The sequence below is a fragment of the Chiloscyllium plagiosum genome, unplaced genomic scaffold (assembly GCF_037043375.1).
Source record: "Chiloscyllium plagiosum isolate Xiang-an unplaced genomic scaffold, Cpla_swu_hap1 HiC_scaffold_1, whole genome shotgun sequence".
Lineage (NCBI taxonomy): Eukaryota > Metazoa > Chordata > Chondrichthyes > Orectolobiformes > Hemiscylliidae > Chiloscyllium > Chiloscyllium plagiosum.
The window spans coordinates 38,033,369-38,053,026 of record NW_028270139.1 but is presented as its reverse complement, the minus strand read 5'-3'; the positions used below and the strand labels follow the sequence as shown (position 1 = coordinate 38,053,026).

The 19,658-nt window shown below is 38.9% G+C and overlaps 1 protein-coding gene across 5 annotated transcripts in view; it reads left to right on the top strand.

Annotated features, from left to right (window-relative positions):
• The window catches only part of mapk10 (mitogen-activated protein kinase 10), a 210,687-nt gene that overhangs the window by 142,976 nt on the left and 48,053 nt on the right, over positions 1 to 19,658 (top strand). For 4 of the 5 annotated variants that reach the window (XM_087985846.1, XM_087985840.1, XM_087985850.1 and 1 more), the window contains one exon: positions 517 to 588. In XM_087985846.1, coding sequence (XP_087841972.1) covers positions 517 to 588 — 72 coding nt within the window. Of the gene's footprint in view, positions 1 to 516; positions 589 to 15,703; positions 15,776 to 19,658 lie in introns of all 5 variants that reach the window. The other variant, XM_087985843.1, reaches the window with a different exon arrangement.

The following is a 19,658-nucleotide window of genomic DNA, read 5'->3' as shown; positions in this document are numbered from 1 at the left end:
TTTAAGATATGAGATGTATTTACATTGCAATACACAGGGCATTCTCTGCTAATAAGCCACCAATGGAGCTGCGTACTCCTATTTCCTGTTACCAACCAATGTCTTATTATATTATGTTCTGCAGAAGTTATAATTTACTCGTTCATTTTGTGTTTTTGGCTGCATTGTCATAAACAAATATGGATAAATATTAATTTTAGTGCAGAATTTAGACTACAACTTCCCCAGACCTTGTTGGCACTTAGCTTAGAATGGCCAGCTAGTGATTTGAAATATTTACTCTAAACTTGTTTATCCTTATTTTAAATCAAGACATGAAAAAACATCTAGTATTGGTGCATTATCTTGATTAATGCTCTTGTCAGTTTGTTTAACTTTCAGGATTTTGGGTAGATTCTTCCTGTGGCCTTCAATTGTTATATATTTTTCTCATCCATAATAATGTTCACTTTAAATATGATATTCATGATTCTAATTATAACTTCTTGTTATCACCCATTCTCTAAACCCGTATAGTGGATATTTGGTCTGTGGGATGCATTATGGGAGAAATGGTCCGCCACAAAATCCTCTTTCCAGGAAGGGACTGTATCCTTGCGCTGCTTGCAGCAGCTAATCATTGCTTTTTGATGCATATCTTTAAGGTCAGATGAATGAAAAATAAATTGTAAGCAATTGTGGTTCTTTTTTTTAATTGCACAGCCACCTTGTAGTCCATTTGTCATGTGACAAATTGATATCAGAAATGTTTCTTTCACAAAAACACTTTGCATTTGGTGCAGAAATGTGGCAAGATATATTACATGCTTGTTCTTAACATGTGTTTAATTATTCTACCTTCAGAATTGCTAACAATCTGAAAATGTGAACGAATGCTGCCCTGTAAACTTTAAGCTACTCATTAGTGTCCCAGTAGAGAAAGCATCTTAGAATTCTCACAAGATATTGATAGTTCTGTCTTGCAGTCTTTGACTTTCATCTAAGTTCAGTTTTTTTTATATTGTGTGATATTCCTGACCACCAAATACTCCCAATTAGGAAATTTTAGGCAATTTCTGTCATTCCACACCATTTGAGTTGAAATGCTTTTGGAGAGTTTCTAACAAAGGCTTTTTAAAAAACAAAATGGCTGTTTAACTTGTTACACGTAAACCCACTTGGTTCCTTATTAAGCTCCCCTTTATCATGCAACCGCCTCTTGGATGGTTGCAACACCTTAATTTAATTTTGGACACCTTTCTCCCAGATCCAGAAAAACTTATGTTGAAAAGGAGTTGTAAGATCATAATGCAAAGGAGCAGAAATAAGCCATTTGCCCATCAAGTCTGTCCAGACAATCAGTGAGATCCTGATCTATCTGATAATTCTCAATACTTTCCCACCTTTTCCCCTTAACTTCTGATACCCTTATTGATTGAAAATCCATCTATTTCAGGTTGATCATGTTTTCTTGAGTTGACAAAGAAAAGTGTTAATCATTACTCAATGCAAGAAGAGTTAGGAACATAACACAGATACATACATATTATAAACAAAGAAATGACTCCACAAAGATAAAAGATATATGGACCAATCTCTGTTTGCAAAGATCAGGTAGTTGAACATTGCAGCCAATACAGTAGAGAATACTGTTCACACTGATATTGATAGTTGAACAGTTTTTCACAATCTTTTGTTTAGCAGACTGATTGAGGTTCTATAGTTCAGATGCCTTTGAAACATTATTAAGTTGCAGCACTCACATTTAGAGAGAACTCATTTGTTGACCTCTTTCCATTTGCCAGGTAGCTGACTTTTAATACTCAGAGTGGAAGACAGTCTTTACCTGCAACACAGGGGTCACTTAAGAATGATTCTTTGGTTGTGACTTCAAATATTCATGTGCTGTGAAAGTCACAACCAAAGAACCATTCTAGATTAAAGCTGGCTCTGTCCATGTCTTTCCTTCAAAGGGAAAATCATAGAGTGTGTCTCCAGTTTGGGACATACTCTACAGGCTTGCTGTTGAGCATGGAGTCATCAGCTCCATGTTATCTTTGTAGTCACAAGTGATCACCATCTAATCTGTTTTGACTTGCCTCTTCTCTCTTTGAAGGGCTGCTATTTGAAGCTCTCTTTGTATCCATAGGAATGACATGGGTCTCTTCCTTTAGCCACTTAACTTACATCTGTAGCCATTTTTGGCTGTATCAGGCCTCTTTTAAAAATTACATTTTGGAATTACAAGTTATGAAACTTTTAAGAAAACTAGGCTTCTATCAAGTGTGATAGTAGGCCCTTTAGCACAGGTGCATGATAAGTGCCCTTGACCAAAATGACATCCATAGCGCATGCTTTTGAGGTGAATTGCACTGAACGCCATGCCAATTCAGATGTTAGCATACACAGTGTGAATGTAGACAGAGGTAAACCAAGGTTATGGTGTCCATCCGTATGCAATTGCATGCAACAGTACCTTTCCTTAGTGACGGTCTGCCCTGTCCTAGTTTTCCAATGCAGTGCTACCCCAATGAATAGCAATTTTGGGCTCAACGCTGCTTCACTCATTTGCAGTATGAAGGACTACACACACTACCCCACCTGCCCTCCCCTCCAAACAATCCACCACCATCTGCGATCTGATTGTTGATATGATTCCTGGTTTGCTACTATCTATAATGAAAATAGGAAGTGCTGGAGAAACTCAACAGACATAACAACATCTGTGGAGAGAGTCATTTTGAGTTCCTTAGGACTGAGGAATCAATATTCCAAAGAAAAGTCATACTCGAAATATTAACTCTGTTTCTCTCTCCACAGATATTGTCAGATCCAGGGTTTCTCCGGCACTTTCTGTTATTTCAGATTTCCAGCATCTGCAATATTTTGCTCTTACTTGGTTCTGTCTAGGATGTTCCAAGATGCAAAAAAATGATATGGCAGATGCTGAAAGACTTTTTTTTCTGACTTCAAAGCTTCTGTGTGAAGCCAGGCATTTGTGCAATAGTAGGAATCCCATATTCCTGGAAATGGAATGGAGGAGTGAGAGTTAGATTCTCTCTAGCAAGAGGTAGCCAATTAACCTCATCAAAGGCCAACTTCGGCCGAGTGCTGTAAATTCTGCAGTTAGCCTCTGGGTCCCTGGGGGTCAGTGCCATGGAGGCTGCTTCCCAGCAGCAGACCTGGGTGGGGCCTACACTTTAGACAGGCAGAGGGAAAGAAAAGAGTTCAAAAGCAGTACTGCTAGCCAGTACCGCTGCTTCTGGAGTTCCTTTTGCAGGCAGACAAGAATAGTTCTGACATTTTTACTGCCTCCGGTCATTTCCAGGTTGTGTGACCTTTCCCCTCTGATAGCAGCCATGGGTTATCCTACTGAGGGATTCCACCTTTACATTTTTGGTCCAGTTGCTGAAGTAATTTGCTGCATTTATATTTAAGGAACATTGGCAGGAGAGCGCCTCTATTTGACTAAAAAGGCGGCATTTAATCTATTTTGATGCTTGAGGATTTTGCATTGATCCTCCAGCTTGAGAGCTGTCTTTATTTGGACAATGTGGATTCCTTCTTGCCACAAATTCATTAATTTGGGGAAAACCACAACCACATAACTGTGTGAGCTACTGGCTTCCATTGGACCATTCAGGCAGGATTCCCAACCTCACTGGGAAATTATTTCACCCCTCATCAAAATTGGGAAAGGTTAAGGATGTAACAGGTTTTGAGCAAGTGTGGAGTCGGCTAAGTGGGTGAAGGAGGGAAAGAAAACAAAAGGTCTGTAGAGGGTGGGAGACAAAAGGGATTAAATGGCAGAAGAGACAAGGCACAGCAGAGTGGTGGGACAAGGAAAAAGATAGAATATGGGTTGGAGGTGTGAGTGACAGACTCAGAAACAGCTTTCAACTGGAAACAAACAAATGGAAAAGATAAACTGGAAGAAGAAAGGAAACAAAATGGGACAGAGATTATGGCCTGACATTGTTGAACTTTGTACTGAATCTCGAAGGCTGAAAGTGTATCATGGAAAGATGTGATTCTATTCCTCAAATTTCATTGGAACAATATTGGAAGTCAGACTGGGAGTGAAGCAGCAAGTTAGAATGACAGATCATGGCTCTGGGTCATGCTTGTGGTCTGGTCAGAGGTGTTCTGGAAAGCCAGTCCAGGTAAGGATGGTGGTTTTCCTTCCAGAAGAGACCTTAGTGAACCAAATACCAATCAATAGCGCTTACATGATTAGCATTAGACCAAATTAATAAATTACACAAGGTCCTGCTATCTAAGGGATTTTAGAGAGCACGTGTCCTACCAACATTTCACCAAAGTTCAATGTCTGAGGCAACTAAGGAAGCTGTTACAGAACTGTGCCACTTCTTTCAACCTGGCATCAAGTCAAGGATGGCACAGCCAGTGACTGTAAAGATCACAGTGGCACTAAACTACTGCATGTTTGGATCTTTCCAGGTAGGACTGGGCAACACTTCTAGCAACCCCCTGTATGCTGGTCTCTCCCAACAATGGAGTGCAGTGGCTGCTGCTGAGATAATAGACATTCCTCAATATGAAGTACTGTGCATTTTCACACACTGCATGCACGTTGATAGAATGCTGGCCGTTGTGGTTTCTGCCAACCACAATCTATTAGTGCCTGTCGTGTGGATGTCTTTGCCTGTCCCTGTGCTCCTACGTAATGGTGCCTTCATTGATTAGAGCATTGCTAGGGGGGTGGGGGGAAGACTTCCACTGGGGGACACTGCAGCTAGTCTTGCGGGATGAGTTTAAGCAACTCTGGCATTGGCATTGGACTGCACGTCTATGTTTAGCAGCAGTCGGAGTTGGCAGGCTGAGAGTCAACACCACAGGCTCTGGCAGAGTTGTTGTGATGGTAGCATAAGGCTGCTATTTTGAGTGAAGACAGATTGTTTCATACTCCAAGGAGCCACTGTCTCTTCCCCAGGGCAGTGTCTCTTAGCAACCACAATAATCTATTGCAAGATAAAAAGTGCACAGGCATGAGTGCCAGCAAACAGCCTTGAGTATTGAATTTCACAGCCTTGAGAGGAGGAGTCTGAACCTACATGGGAACCAGCTTGGATCGGATAGACCCTGAGCTGCACTGCTGCACTCTGATGTATGTGTGGCTTTAGTTTTTACTGTAATGGAAAGATGAGACAGTAGGCAACCAAGCCGTCCATCACAGGCAGGTCTGCTGCTGGCATGGAGTTAGGCACCACTGCCACCATGGAAAGGATGGGCTGGAAATTCAGAGTGTCATGTTAGAGTTGGACCTTTCCGTGATTTTTGACAGTAACAGGATGGTGTCTAGCAGGCTTGCCAATGTATCAAACACCTTACTGAGTCTGTTTAACCACATTATTCAGTGGGTCGCCTCACTGAATTCCTCATCGAACTCATCTGTGACCTGACCCTCACAGGAGCTGGTAGGTGAACTGACCTTACCACTGACCTGGCTATTGTCCACTTGTACCCAGTGGATAAAACCATGAGGGACATGGACAGGGTAAATAGGCAAGGTCTTTTCCCCAGGGTGGAGGGAGTCCAGAACTGGAGGGCATAGGTTTAGGGTGAGAGGGGAAAGTTTTAAAAGGGACCTTAGGGGCAACTTTTTCATGCAGAGGGTGGTGTATGTATGGAATGAACTGCCAGAGAAAGTGATGGAGGCTGGTACAATTGCGACGTTTAGAAGGCATCTGGATGGGTATATGAATAAGAAGGGTTTAGAAGGAAATGGGTCAAATACTAGCAAATGGGACTAAATTTATATATGATAACTGGTCGACTTGGACAAGTTGGAGTAAAGGGTCTGTTTCTGTGCTGTATATCTCTATGACTATGACTGTATGACTCATGACGGCCAGAGCTGACTCTAGAGGAATGTCTAACATTTGCACAAAGTCAGTGTCTGAGCCTTCCTCGGAGGCTTAGTGAAAATTTCTTCCTCCTCGTGTGGCTGTGATTAATCATACATCTGCCCTTGAGAGTCTGAAAGTACAATATCAGATATATAAGGTTGGATGGTTAGGGGCATAGGATGGAAGTCAAGAATATATGCTGATGCCATGTCACCATGTTGGTACCATGAACAATATTCATTCCCGATGTTCTTTCCATACAGTATGAATAGGATGAGGTGTGTTGAATTGGAGTGTGAGGCAGGAGCAAGCTGTGATGTTGAAGTCTCACTGATGCAGATGTATGGCTTCTGTTCAAACTAGTTCCATGATGTGGAGCAGCATGACGTCATTTGGGCTCAGGAGTTAAAGGTGTGCCAAGACCTTGCCAATTGCCTGCTGCTTCCTTGCATTTCATGCCATCTAGTCTTGCAGAAGAAAGTGAGGACCCTCCATCATTATGTTCCATTGGGTTGAGTGATATGTGTGCCATGACTGAGCAGCTGGATGCATGTGAAGGCTGCAAAAGCTGACATCCTTGGGAGACTGCTAGGGAGCGCCCCTGGGTGAGCGGCAGAGGTTGGTGCATTGAGCAGCATGACAGTTTGGTGGGTCCTTTGAAGATTCATTCACTGATGATCTCTGGAAGATTATTGAATTACTTCTGGTATGACTATTAAGACCTTGAGACCAGACTCCAGTTATTGAATTCTGTGATTACTTACTTCCACTTCCTTTTAGTGTGTCCTGATGTCCTGGTTCCATGGACAAATGGTGTCTTTTTCCCTGTGGACTTTGATTTCTAAGGCTTCTAATGCCACAATGCTCTTTCTCTCCATTTGCAATGTTGGCACCAAGCAGCTGCCTCCTGTGATTCAGCATAGATTCCCTTTAAGACGAACATACAGCCTTTAAGAGCAGGAAGATAGTCAGAAGCTAAGGTCTCAAGCTGTTGGGTCCCCTGTTGTGTATACAACCACCATGGGTCATGCTGGGCTGCAGTCAGACATCATGAATATGAGGAGGCAGCGTATCGTTAGACTGTTGTCTGCCTTAAGGTGAAAAGGCACCAGAAAATTGTCAAACTTGACTCTCAACTCAAAACACTAACCCTAATGTGGTTCACTATTTTTTATAACTTGAACAATTAATAACCAAACAAATATTCCTAGTAAAAACCCCCAGAAAGAAAGTTTGAATAAATTTGTTATACTAAATTCCCTGCTGTTGAGTGTATTTCTAACTATAAGGTGTTTGTATTGGAATTAAATGGCCTGCCCCTCTTCTCCCCCACTTCAGATACTCCTGGTTGAGTGAATTACTCGTGATTGAAATTATTGTATCAAATTATAACAGGGCCTTTGGTTTTCAGTAACTCATATTGAATGACAATTTTTAAAAAATGCTAAATCTTAGACGAAATGTTTTATTTTTTCCATACCCTTCTTATGTAAGAGAATGTCTAATATCAGTCAGTGATTCAGCTTTTATGAGCTGGAACCCATTCATTGCTGTCTTCATCCTATTTTCATGATTTATCTTCAAAGTGAATGCCTTGAACTGAGCTATTCTGTATAGTTCATCATTTTATCCTGCTGTGTGGAGTCTCCTGTCAATTTTCTTTCTTTGGAGACCAAAAAGTCTAAGTGGTCTTCACCTTCCCTATTTGTTTTGTTCCTTGCTGATTGTGAACGTGTTGAATACGGAGCTCAGTACTATTCCTGGGTTTTGTTGAAAATCAACTGTAAATTTCAGTACTATTCTTGGAGGTTATGTCACTCAATTCCTTTTACTTGTCTGCGATGTTTTACTGTTGACCACATCTAGTTTATTCAGAAAATGGTTTCCCCAGCAAGTGTGTTATCTAATTCATTCTGGAGACCCTCAAACAGCATTTTCAAGTATGACAATCTGTCTTCGCCGGCCTGTAATTAGGCAAATTTATGAATTTGACAGTTTCACTGAGCCATGGTATTATTGTCAATTGAATCTTTTTCCCAGAGTTGAGATGTCTAATACTAGGGGCATGCATTTAAGGTGAGAGGGGGAAGGTTCAAAGGAGACATGAGGGGTGGGTATTTTACACAGTAGTAGGAGTCTGAATCACACTGCTGAGGCAGTGGTGATCGAGGTATTTAAGGGAATTTTAGATAAGCACATGATTATGGAAAGAATTAAGGGATATAGTTCAAGGGCAGGCAGAAGGGATTAGCTTCATTTGGCACCTTGGGCCAAAGGACCCATTCCTGGGCTGTACTGTTCTATGGATATTGTGGTGGCATAGATCAGCGGAACTGTCTTGTCTTTTACTGTGCCATAATTCTCTTACTTAATACCTGCTACCCGTCTGTTATACATTTGTTCCTGCATTCCTACCCTTTACTTTCAGTCAGCACTGCTTTAAGTCTTTCATTTGTTACTTTGCCAAGGATTTTGTGGCTGTTTTGTTAAGAAGCAGGAAATACTCATCGGTTGGGTTGGTTTGTGAAAACTTCACCTTCACAGTTTTCTGTAACCCGCTATAAAATTTTAGACCGTGTTGTGCACCAATGTGTCAATGATAGAAATGGCTACAAAAGCCATGTATCAACATTGCTACTTGGATATCCCAGATTTGAGTGTGATATAGCAGCTTGCACTATATTATAATTGCCTGGAATCTTCTGAATGTTTTGCCATTTCATTAATGCAGTGATGAGAAAAGAAACTATTGCTTATCTAACAAATTGTGAACTTTCATGCTTGATAGCATTTCTGGGCATTTTTATCTTTCTGCTTATTCCACAATTTGTGTACACTATCAATTTGCAAACATTCATGAATATATGCCAAATATCAACTGAGCATGGATTTGAGCACAACTCTTTCTTAAAACATGGAACTTGCATTCATGTATGATTTTTCATAAACCTAGATATACACAAAGTGCTTTAAAGCCCATTAATCATTTCAAAGTGTCATCACTGCTGCAACATTGGAAACAGCCAATCATCACGTAGCACCATGCCACAAACAATAGCGACCAGATAATCCATCTTAATGATGTTGGTTAAGAGATAAATATTGACCAGGATTCTAAGGAGAGCTTCCCTGTTTGTCTTCAGATATGGGGAGAAAGTGAGGTCTGCAGATGCTGGAGATCAGAGCCGGAGATGTGTTGCTGGAAAAGCGCAGCAGGTCAGGCAGCATCCAGGGAACAGGAGAATCGACGTTTCGGGCGTAAGCCCTTCTTCAGGAATCCTGAAGAAGGGCTTATGCCCGAAACGTCGATTCTCCTGTTCCCTGGATGCTGCCTGACCTGCTGCGCTATTCCAGCAACACATCTCCGGCGCTGTCTTCAGATATGATTTGGGGATGCTGGTGTTGGACTGGGGTGAACAAAGTTAAAAATCACACAACACTAGGCTATAGCTGAAGAGGTTTAATTGGAAGCATTAGCTTTCGGAGCACTGCTCCTTTATCAGGTGGTTGACCTGATGAACCTGATGAAGGAGCAGTGCTCCAAAAGCTAGTGTTTCCAATTAAACCTGTTGGACTATAATCTGGTATGGTGTGATTTTTAACTGTCTTCAGATATTCCATGTTCTCTTGTGTGGTTGAAGTGAAATGTCAGCTAGTATTATGTTAAGCGTATTCAGTGGGATATGAACCCTCAATCCTCTTAAGAGGTGAGAGTACGCAAAGCTAACACCTTAATCTATCAACTCAGACATTGTTTTACTTGCTTTACTAGACAACGGGGTGTAATAGTCAGTAACATTGATTTCTGTTTTCTGTTTTTTTTCCCTTTCAAGTTAGGAGACCATCTCAGCTATGATTCAGTTGATGGCACTTTTGCTTTGTAGTTAAAAGATGATAGGTTCAAGTTGGCCACCTGGGATTGAAGCATGCAATCTAGATTAGCAAACCATTGCATTACTGAGGGGCGTGGTGTTGTATTTCAGATGAAATGTTAAATATGAGGCCTTGCCTCTCCTCTTAGGTGGTTTGTGAGAGATTTCTGACACCTTTTTTTAAAGAAGTTATTCTCAGTGGTCTTGCTAATATTTGTCATTCAATCAACATCACTAAAAACAGATTGTAATATTGTTCTGTGAGGGGAATTTGTCATGAATAAATTAGCAGTTGCATTTCCTACATTAAAACAGTGGCTGCAGTTCAAAATTACTTGCTTGAGTGTTTTTGGATGGCAGTGGTTCTGCAGACACTGTGTTATGTTTTATTTGAAATATATTTCAACCAAAAAGGTGGAATTTTTTTAGTTCAGAAATATTTTAGAGATTGATACTTGTAAAACAAACTCTATTGACAATATTAAGAGGAGTTTGTTTAGTTTAGAAGAAGCTTTCTCAGAAAGACCTCACCATGTGATTCGATTTGACAAATTAGATCTACCACTTTGTTTTTAGCACCTGGGCAATAATCTCACAGTGTGAATCATCCACCTATTACAAAACCCATCTGATCCTGATTTCACTGCTTGCTTATGCAATGAAAATCTGCTGTGTTCTAGCACAGAACTGCTCTGTCAGATTAGGCAGTGACAAAGAAAGTTTACTCCAAAAAGGGAGTAAACTTTTAACTGAGATGGCTCTTCCATAAGTAATATCTGGCATTTAGTACATCAGCTGTACTCCCATCCTCCTTTCTGAACAGTCCTTCAGAAATTATTGGTAACCTAGCATACCAATTGTTCAAGTTTGACCACTCCAGCTATGCTATAGCCTGAAAAAAAATATTTATCATAACTGATGATTTATATTTACTGAATTTATGATAAACTGCAAAGGACCTAGTAAAGCAATATAACAGATGACAACCTCAGCACGTCCTCTTCAATAATTGCTTGCACTAACAGTAGAACCATCAAATACACATATAAATGTAACATATTAAATAGAATAGTGAGATCTGGATAGCATTTGTAGCCATTTGAGTTACATTAATTAACCAAAGTAGTTTTCAAGCAAATGAAGATTCATCTATGCATTTTTAGTTAGCACATGAAAATAAAAATGTGTTATTGCAAAATGTATATTTATTGCCATATTTCTTTCATGACAATTATTAACCTTTTCTGCTGTAAAGGTTTAAGTATTTCCGCTGGTAACATAATTTCATAATTGCATATGCCTTCAAATAATATTTTGGCTGTTAAAAATCTTGAGTTGTTTAATAGAGAAAACAAACTAATTTCTGACCCTTTTTTGTACAATCACACAAGTAAATCTTTTAACTTACCTTTTTTGAACAGCAGAGGGCAGCTGCAGCCAGTCAAGGAATATACAGTCTCTGTCTCTGCTGAGATTCTATTCACAAAGGGTTAATGTTCACTGTCCATAATTTCTGTCAATATTTCAGTGGGAAAGACTGCTTGAACAATGTGGCTACAAATTAATTCTAACAATTTTGTCTTGTGTATCAGGTGTTTGTAGAATTGGTCGAGATTATACAATAGTGTTCTTCAATATCTGTCTATTTATCGATCTATCCATCTTTAGTTGTTTATGGAAGTCTATAACCTGGATTACCTTTCACCTTTTAAAATACGTTAAAGCTTAAGACACAAAAGGTGTTTGTTTTTAAAATGAATAATTCTGGTCCTTCCCTTATTGCATTCCTCACTTCTCACCGATATCATTTGAAACCTTCAGTTGGCAAGGTGCATTACAGCAGCAGGTGAATGAGAGGTTTCTTTCATCAACTTACTTTTGATTGCTAATATGTCTAGCTAATCCTCTGAACAGTGAAGTGACTAGCAAACTGTTTCTGTATAACATACATCCTTGCTCATGGAGACAAATAAAAGATTGCTTCAGTTAAAAGGCAATATAGTTGAAGTATTCAAACTGACTCTCAATATGATCCCATTATTACAACAATTTGCAGACATGCCTACTATTTCCAGTAAAACTAATTTAAACTATTCTAGAATGATGTTTTAGAAAATACGGCCCCAGATGTATGATTAGCTGCAAGAGCCATTGCCCCCTTTTCTGCAGCAGAGCAATCTTTCATCTTTTTAGATATTAAAACTGAAATGTAACATTTCAATTATTGTTCAGTGTTTGCAATGTCAGGTTTTGTTGCTCAAGCTTGTGCATTAACTGAAATGAAAACAAGATAAAAATAATTAATCCTCAAAAGTTAAACTGTACATTAGAATCATTTTTGTTATTGAAAATGATTTAATTTGATGATTCATTATGAAAGTGATACTGTATATAATCTCAGCATTTAACTTCAAATATCACTATTACGCATTTGAAAGAGCATGGAAAAGTTAGAAGTGGTTAAAAGCTGTAATAACCTCTGTGCTGTGAAGCAAATATTCTGTAAATTTGTAGCATTTCAATTTAGACACTGCTCTGCCTTTCTTCTATATCCGATGAACATCTTGGTTCTGCCTGTGAATTACTGGGAATAAAGTTGTTGAAAGCTGATCACAACAAGTCACATTCTATAGTGATGTCTTCTCAAAGATACAGAACTCAAGTGCCTAAAGTCACATATGTTATTAATTTTAGAATCACATGGGGTCATTTTTGTTGTCCCAACACAGGACACACATCTGCCAGTAATGTATATTGGGACAAACCAATATAAACTTAAAGTGAAAATTGTTATTGCTGGAAACACTTAGCAAGCCGAGCAGCATCTGTGGAAAGAGAAACAGAATTAATATTTCAGGTTGATATCTTTTCATCAGAACCCATATATGTTTATTAGATATTTGGATGTGCACTACCCATGATTTTCTTTCTATTAATGCATGGGTCCCCAAACTAGTCTGCAGGCCCTGAAAGCTCACGGACAAAGTAGGTTGTTGCTGCTTGCTGTTTGTTCCATTTTAGATTCTGAAAGTTCGAATACTGAAGATGAATACATTCTAAACCAAATTAACATATCATTCTATTTGTCGTAGCATTTGGAAAATTGACAAAGAAATGAAAAGTTGAATTGAATCTTTTATGCAGAACCAAAGTCTCTATTGTAAAGGCTCATTAAAAACATAACCATTGCTGGGTCAGTGAATGGAAAATCATGGGGCTGCACCTGTGAGTTCTTGCTGTCTGCTCCTAATCATATAATTTCATTGTATACTCTCCACTCTGCTTCGCACGCCTGAGATACTTTAATGTCACTAAACATAAATTAAGGTACACCTTTTGGTTCCATGTAGTTGACTATTTGGGACAAATTTGGCAAAAATGTTTGTAAACATTTGAAGTGGAAAAGTTGTTTTTAAGAATTTGGCCAAAGATTAAAACAGAGTTTAAAATTTGTGAGAGAAACATGGTGAGAAAATGCTTTTGATTTTTTTCCAGAATTACGTAATTTGATTAATTAAAATGAAATGTGGTTGAACCTTGTAACAGCTTTAATTATTTAGCGAGACTTAAGGTGATAGCTGCCATCTCTTTGTTCCTCATTATAACTTCCGGGCTTCTGATTATAAGGGAGCTACATTTGTCTTCCCTAATCTTTTCCTCTTCACATATGTATAGAAGCTTTTACAATCAGTTTTTATGTTCCTCACAAACTTGCTCTCATGTTCTATTTTCCCATCTTAATCAATCCCTTTGTCCTCCTTTGTTGAAATCTAAACTCTTCCCAGTTTTCAGGTCTGCTGGGGGTTTTTTTTGGCCAATTTGTGTGGGCCTTCCTTTGATCTAATACTGTTCTTAATTTCCTTTGATAGCCATGGTCAGGTCACCTTTCCCATTTTACTTTTATACTTGACAGGAATGTTGTAGTTGTTCTATGTGTTCTTTAAATGTTTGTGATTACTTATTCACTATCATATCTGTAAGATTAATTTCCCAATTTATAATAGCCAAATGGTGCCCCATACCATTGTAGTTTCCTTTATTTAGATTCAGAACCTGAATCTCAGAATTAATGTTGCTACTCTCCATCTTTCTATGATTACATGGTTTCTCATGGGGTATGCACAGCTAGATTGCAATTATTCCTTTCTCATTACACAGTACCCAGTCTTGTTAGTTCTTCAGTGTGTTGATCCAGAAAACTATCTTGAACACACTCCAGGAATGTCTCCTCTATAGCATTGTTACTGATTACATTGATATGAAGAGATGGGGTAATGGATATTTACTCAAAAAGGTAGGGTGTGATGGAGGGTTGGTTTTCCTCAGTGATATGACCACTCCTGTTTCCTACACATACAAATCACTCAGCTGAGGGAAAAAAAACATATTTCTAACTTTGCTGACAACACTAATTCGGATGGCACAGTAAATAGTGTAGATAGGTACAGCCTAATGTAAAGATCCACTTTTGGAGTAAATAAGTTAGAAAATATTGTGGCAAATGTGTTCAATCCAGAACTGTTCGTGCAGAGAGAGTTCATTTACTTTTGGACCTAAGCAAGACAGATGGTCATATTTTCTAAACATTAGAATTGTAAATAAGCAGAAAGAATAAGGAGTTCAAGTATAGAAATCCTTAAAAGCTAGCGAACAAACAAAAATAATTTCAAAGGCTAATGAAAAGTTGACCTTTATTTCAAAGGGATTGGAATACAGTGGAGTGAAAATCATGTCATAGCGGCACAGAATTCTGGTTAAAGCACCATCTGGAGTGTTGTGTTCAGTTCTGGTTGCCACATTTCTGATAGGATAAATTAGGTTTGAGGGAGTCCAGTAAATATTCACCAATTGATATTGGCCATAAGGGTTATATTGTAATCACTGAAATGTAGAAGATGAAGGGGTGATTCAAATGAACTGTTTCAATAGATTAAAAGCTAAAATGGTGTAAGTTAAACTATTTATTTTGCAGCAGAGACAAGGAAATGGACATATATTAAAATTTGAGCTAGATCATTCAGAGATGCTGTTAGGAAACTTGTCTCCATACAAATGGTAATGATAGTTTAGAATTCTGACCTGCAAAATGCTGGTCAGTTCAATTGCCAACTTCAAAACTGTTTTTTTCTCTCTGTCAAGTAACAAGCCAAAGTGATTGGATGGAATTAAGGTATTGTTCAACAGTGATCCAATTAAGCATCGGAACAAATTCAAGGGACCTCTTCCTATCTTCTGATCTGTCTACGATCACAATTGGGATATATAATATTATTTACAAAAACATACAAAAGCAGGATGGCATTTAAATAAAAGCTCCAAACTGAAGTCTAGTCATTTAAAAACATTTATTAAACAATGGACTGTAAGTGCAAAAATCATAAAATCAGATTCAGGCACTAATTTCTCGATTAGAAATTGTCATAAATTAGATGATCTGGACTTGAAAGCTACAAATTTCTGACACTGGGCTATATTCAAATGGAACACTTTCAATCTTTGTATACTTGGTGTGAAAACCAGGAATAATTGATGAACTAAATGCACTAGCAGCAGAGATTTTCTGGCTGATTGGACCAAGACCTTCACTTCAATCCAAATGTGCACCCTCTAGAGAGCACTGCATGCAGCTAATGTCTGGTCAGCAAACAAAATAATTGATTGCCTGTGAAAACCTTTGGAATCCTTTTTTCAATTGGTTACTTGTTTCACAGAATATTTGTGGGATACCACAAAAGCAATTAGTTGAATTATCTCGAACTCCCTCCTGAAGGATGACTAACTCCACTGGTTGTTCATAATACATTGAAACTGCAAAGTGGTTTTATTTCAGGGGAAATGATCATTCATTTCTGTTTCCACTGTGAGTTCTTAAGATATGTCATAAATATGCAGAGCTTCTTAAAAAAAAAAGTGATAGTTTTCATTGGTTTTCTGTATTGTGGTGGCTTTGGTTAATTATCCTTCCTTCCATTTTGTTTTCAGTTGATAACTGGTCAGTGGGGTGCATCATGGGAGAAATGATCAGAGGCGCTGTGTTGTTCCCTGGCACTGATCGTATCCTTCCTAGCAACCTTTGACCTCAAGCCATAGTTTCCTGTCAGTAAAAGTTGAATGTTCCACAAGAATGGTACTTTAAAATGCAATTATATTCAACTTCTTGCATTTTCAGAGAATCTGGCCTCTTGTTGTGTATTTACTTTAAAAATGTATTAGTGGAAGCCACACTTGTTTAAAATTAAATCACCAATAATAGTTATTGCTCAACTAAATACTTATAAAATGTTCATTCTTTGGTTATTTGATGAATTTTCACTCAGGCATCGTGATACACTGTTATTGTAGTGCCAATTAATCAGGAACAGAAACAATGCCATCTGTTATAAAGGGCAACAAAGCAGAAATGGCCATACCACAGACAGACACATCTTACTTCATGTAAAATAATGAAACTAATTCGCAGCCAAAAAGTTGAGGATAGTTTGTAAAATAATAATCTAGTCAACAGGTGCCAATGCAAATTCAGGAAGAACAGATTCTGCAAGTTTAACCCTTTTAGGATTTTTATTGAGGAAGTGATAGCAAAGTGTGGAAAACTAGGAAGTCCTGTAAATTGTTAAGAGTGCAGCTTAACATTTGTCTGGGCAACAGCACAAAGTAAGTGTTAATAAATTGGAAAACACTTTACTCACTGTTTGCTTTTCATTTCACTTCAGTTGAAAAGAGACTGCTGTATTATTATCCAAGGCCAATTGTAACCACTGGACTTGCATTAAAAAAAAACCTTTTCGCAAAGTCCTCAAGCAAAGAGAGATACTTGTTTTGTTAAAAAGTAGAGACTTAAAGTAAATTTTGAGACCATATTGAAAATAAATTGCCTGAAGTGCATCTTTGGTTTGAATTTTATGAAGTGACACTGTCCCCCTGACCCTGTAAAACAATAAGTGAGTGAGCCTGGCCATGATTACAGTGATTTAAAGATGAGAGCAATATTAACTGCCTTAAGGTGAGACTTCTTTGTTCTCCTTTTACTTCCCCTCCCCAAGCCCCATTCCCTCCCCCCTCCACTCCACCTTAGAAAGTGACAGCCCCATCGGATACCTGGCAGCTGTGCAGTGCCAGTAGTGCCAAAGGGGTGTAGTAGCTACCAATTACAAACAATCACACCAGATGGAAGATCTAGTCCAGTCTGGAGTCTTGGTGAGGGGTTTGGGTCCATGTGCAAGAGGCCAGGGGAAGGAATAAAGTGGGTAGTGAAATGGCGGGTAGTACCTGAGAGCCTCCATTGTCTGACACTAATCAGCATAGCTAAAGCTCCCAGGCTTGCTGCGTGGCATGGTCCTTGCTACTGACAGAGTGGTGTCTAACCTCCAACATATTGTTAGAGCAGTCATGTCAGAGTGGGAACAGTGGTGGGTGCTGTGCCCAGCAAATGCTGTGTTAGGACCACTCCTGCTCCAAGTCAAACTTTGCAATTGATATTAAACTACGTGATAGGACAGAATTAGGCAACTCCGAAATTACAACATGTATTAGACCAAAAATCCAAGGCAGCAGAGCAACGATTAATGCGTGCTAATACAGAAATGTGTCAATGAAAGACAACAGTAAGGGAAACTTGCTGCCCTGTTTGCTTCAGGGTGGCAACTCAAATAGTTAAAGCTGTAATCAAATTAAGAGTTGCCATTCAACAGCAATCAACAGAACAAATAGACAAGTGAAATATATGGCCTAAACAACAGAGAACAAGCAAAACTAATTTGGCCAAACCGTTTGGCATGCTAGCTAGCTCACATTACTGAGCACCACGTCCAGTTGCATGTAGATGTTCAAACAGTAAGACTTGGAGAAAGTGAGGACTGCAGATGCAGGAGATCAGAATCAAAAAGTGTGGAGCTGGAAAAGCACAGCATCTGAGGAGCAGGAGAGTCGATGTTTTGGGCATAAACCCTTCATCAGGAATGTGTAGGGAAGAGTTATAAAGATGGTCCTTAATGATAGAGGTTGAAGTTATAAATGATACTTGCAAAAGTTTGGCAATTTTAGCTTGAAAAGTGACAACTAATGGTAATCTTAGTGGTATATAAACAGTAAACGCTGCAGAAATGGTACATTGAGAGAATCATTTCATTTATTGTTAGAGAGAGATGACTGATAGTAGTTTAAATCAACTAGGTAAAAACAAAGGTTGCAGATGCTGGAAACCAGATTCTAGATTAGAGTGGTGCTGGAAAAGCACAGCAGTTCAGGCAGCATCCAAGGAGCAGGAAAATCGCATTTCCGGCAAAAGCCCTTCATCAGGAATAGATAGTAGTTTAATCTGAGGGTCACCACTGCCTCAGATGAGGAGAAAGTTTGAGAAGGAGAATTCCTCATAGTACAGGAGTTGAATTCATGCTATTGGTGTCAGTCTCTATCACAACCCACCCATCCAGCCAACGAATCTAACTGAAAATGTGAGAGTAGAGCATAGGACCACACTCAAATGACTGAAGAACAAATGTAGGATTATTATCAGAAAAGATAAGACAAACCCTTAGATAGAATAGTGGAGTCAAAAACTACAAATCATTTCAAAATCAGTTATTGTTGGGATGGAAAACTTTTGAGTCTTTCTAGATGGATGAATTAGAGGACCTGAGCTTGCTTTCTCAACTGAAATTATTTGTGTTATCCTTGTAGCCATCAACTCAAGTCAGAACTGGTCTGGAACACAGTAGCATGATTGCAACAAAATAAATACATTGAATAAGAAATAAACCATATTTGCTCAGTTTTCTACTGCTTTTTGGCTGTAAATGTAAATGGCTGTAAATGGGTCAAAAGTGTGGAGATTTAAAGGGGCCATGATATCCAAAAAGATGGTAGGAAAGCTATCTGCTTAGGATGTCCATGTCGAGTCATATAATACCTAAACATGGGATTCAAATAGCAGTAATTAATGCAGAGTTCGGCCATATGCTAATCAATAAGGCTGTTGTGGCACAGTGTACTGTTCCTACCCAGGCTATGGGTGCTGGATTCAAGTTCCACCTGCTCCAGAGGTGTGTTATCACACCTCTACACAGGTTGACTAGAAAATACCTAAGGCAAAAGTGGGTACTGCAGATGCTGGAGATTAGAGTCAAGATTAGAGTGGTGCTGGAAACGCACAGCAGGTCAGGCAGCATCCGAGGAGCAGGAAAATCGACGTTTCGGGCAAAAGCCCTTCATCCTGATGGAAATCTTGATGGAAAATACCTAAGCTAATCAACAATGTTGTAGTGTAGTGAAAGTGTCCCTATCTCTGGTCCAAGGCAACCTTTTTCAAGTCCCAGGTCGTATGATATCATCAGGTTGATTGAGAATATTTAAGAGAATACTTGAAAGGTGGAGAACCTGTATGACCTCCATCGGTTCCTATTTTCCAAACAAATATACAGCTGTCGAGTTTGTTTTTAAACATCAGGAATTAGAGAACATGCGGCTTCCAGAAATTTTACTTTAGATGTAGTTCAGAAGTATATATAAGCTTATGGTCAATCTTTGTAGGACACAGTAGATGCTGGGTGTCAATGCTTTGAATTCTGTTCTCAGAATGGAATGGTTTATCAAAACATAGATGCTGGAACAAATACAGTGCAAGGAGATTGTTTGCCCAATTCAATTTACGGATTACTGTGTCGGCGGCATTCAGACAGCCATCTGTGCTCATAGTTTTCAATACACTTTTGATGATACGTATTAAAATAAAATAATACTGCTGACTTGAAACTCTAGACTCAGTTATCAAGCATTTCCTGCCAGGCTGACCAGATTTCTCTGTCAGACTGGCATAAACTTTGTGCTTCATCACATGTTTTCTTGTTTCTGTGCATAATTCATGCACACATCATATCCAAAACCTAAAGTTTATTCTTTGCAATGTTTATTTCAATCTGAGTAAAGTAAGCCACAAAAA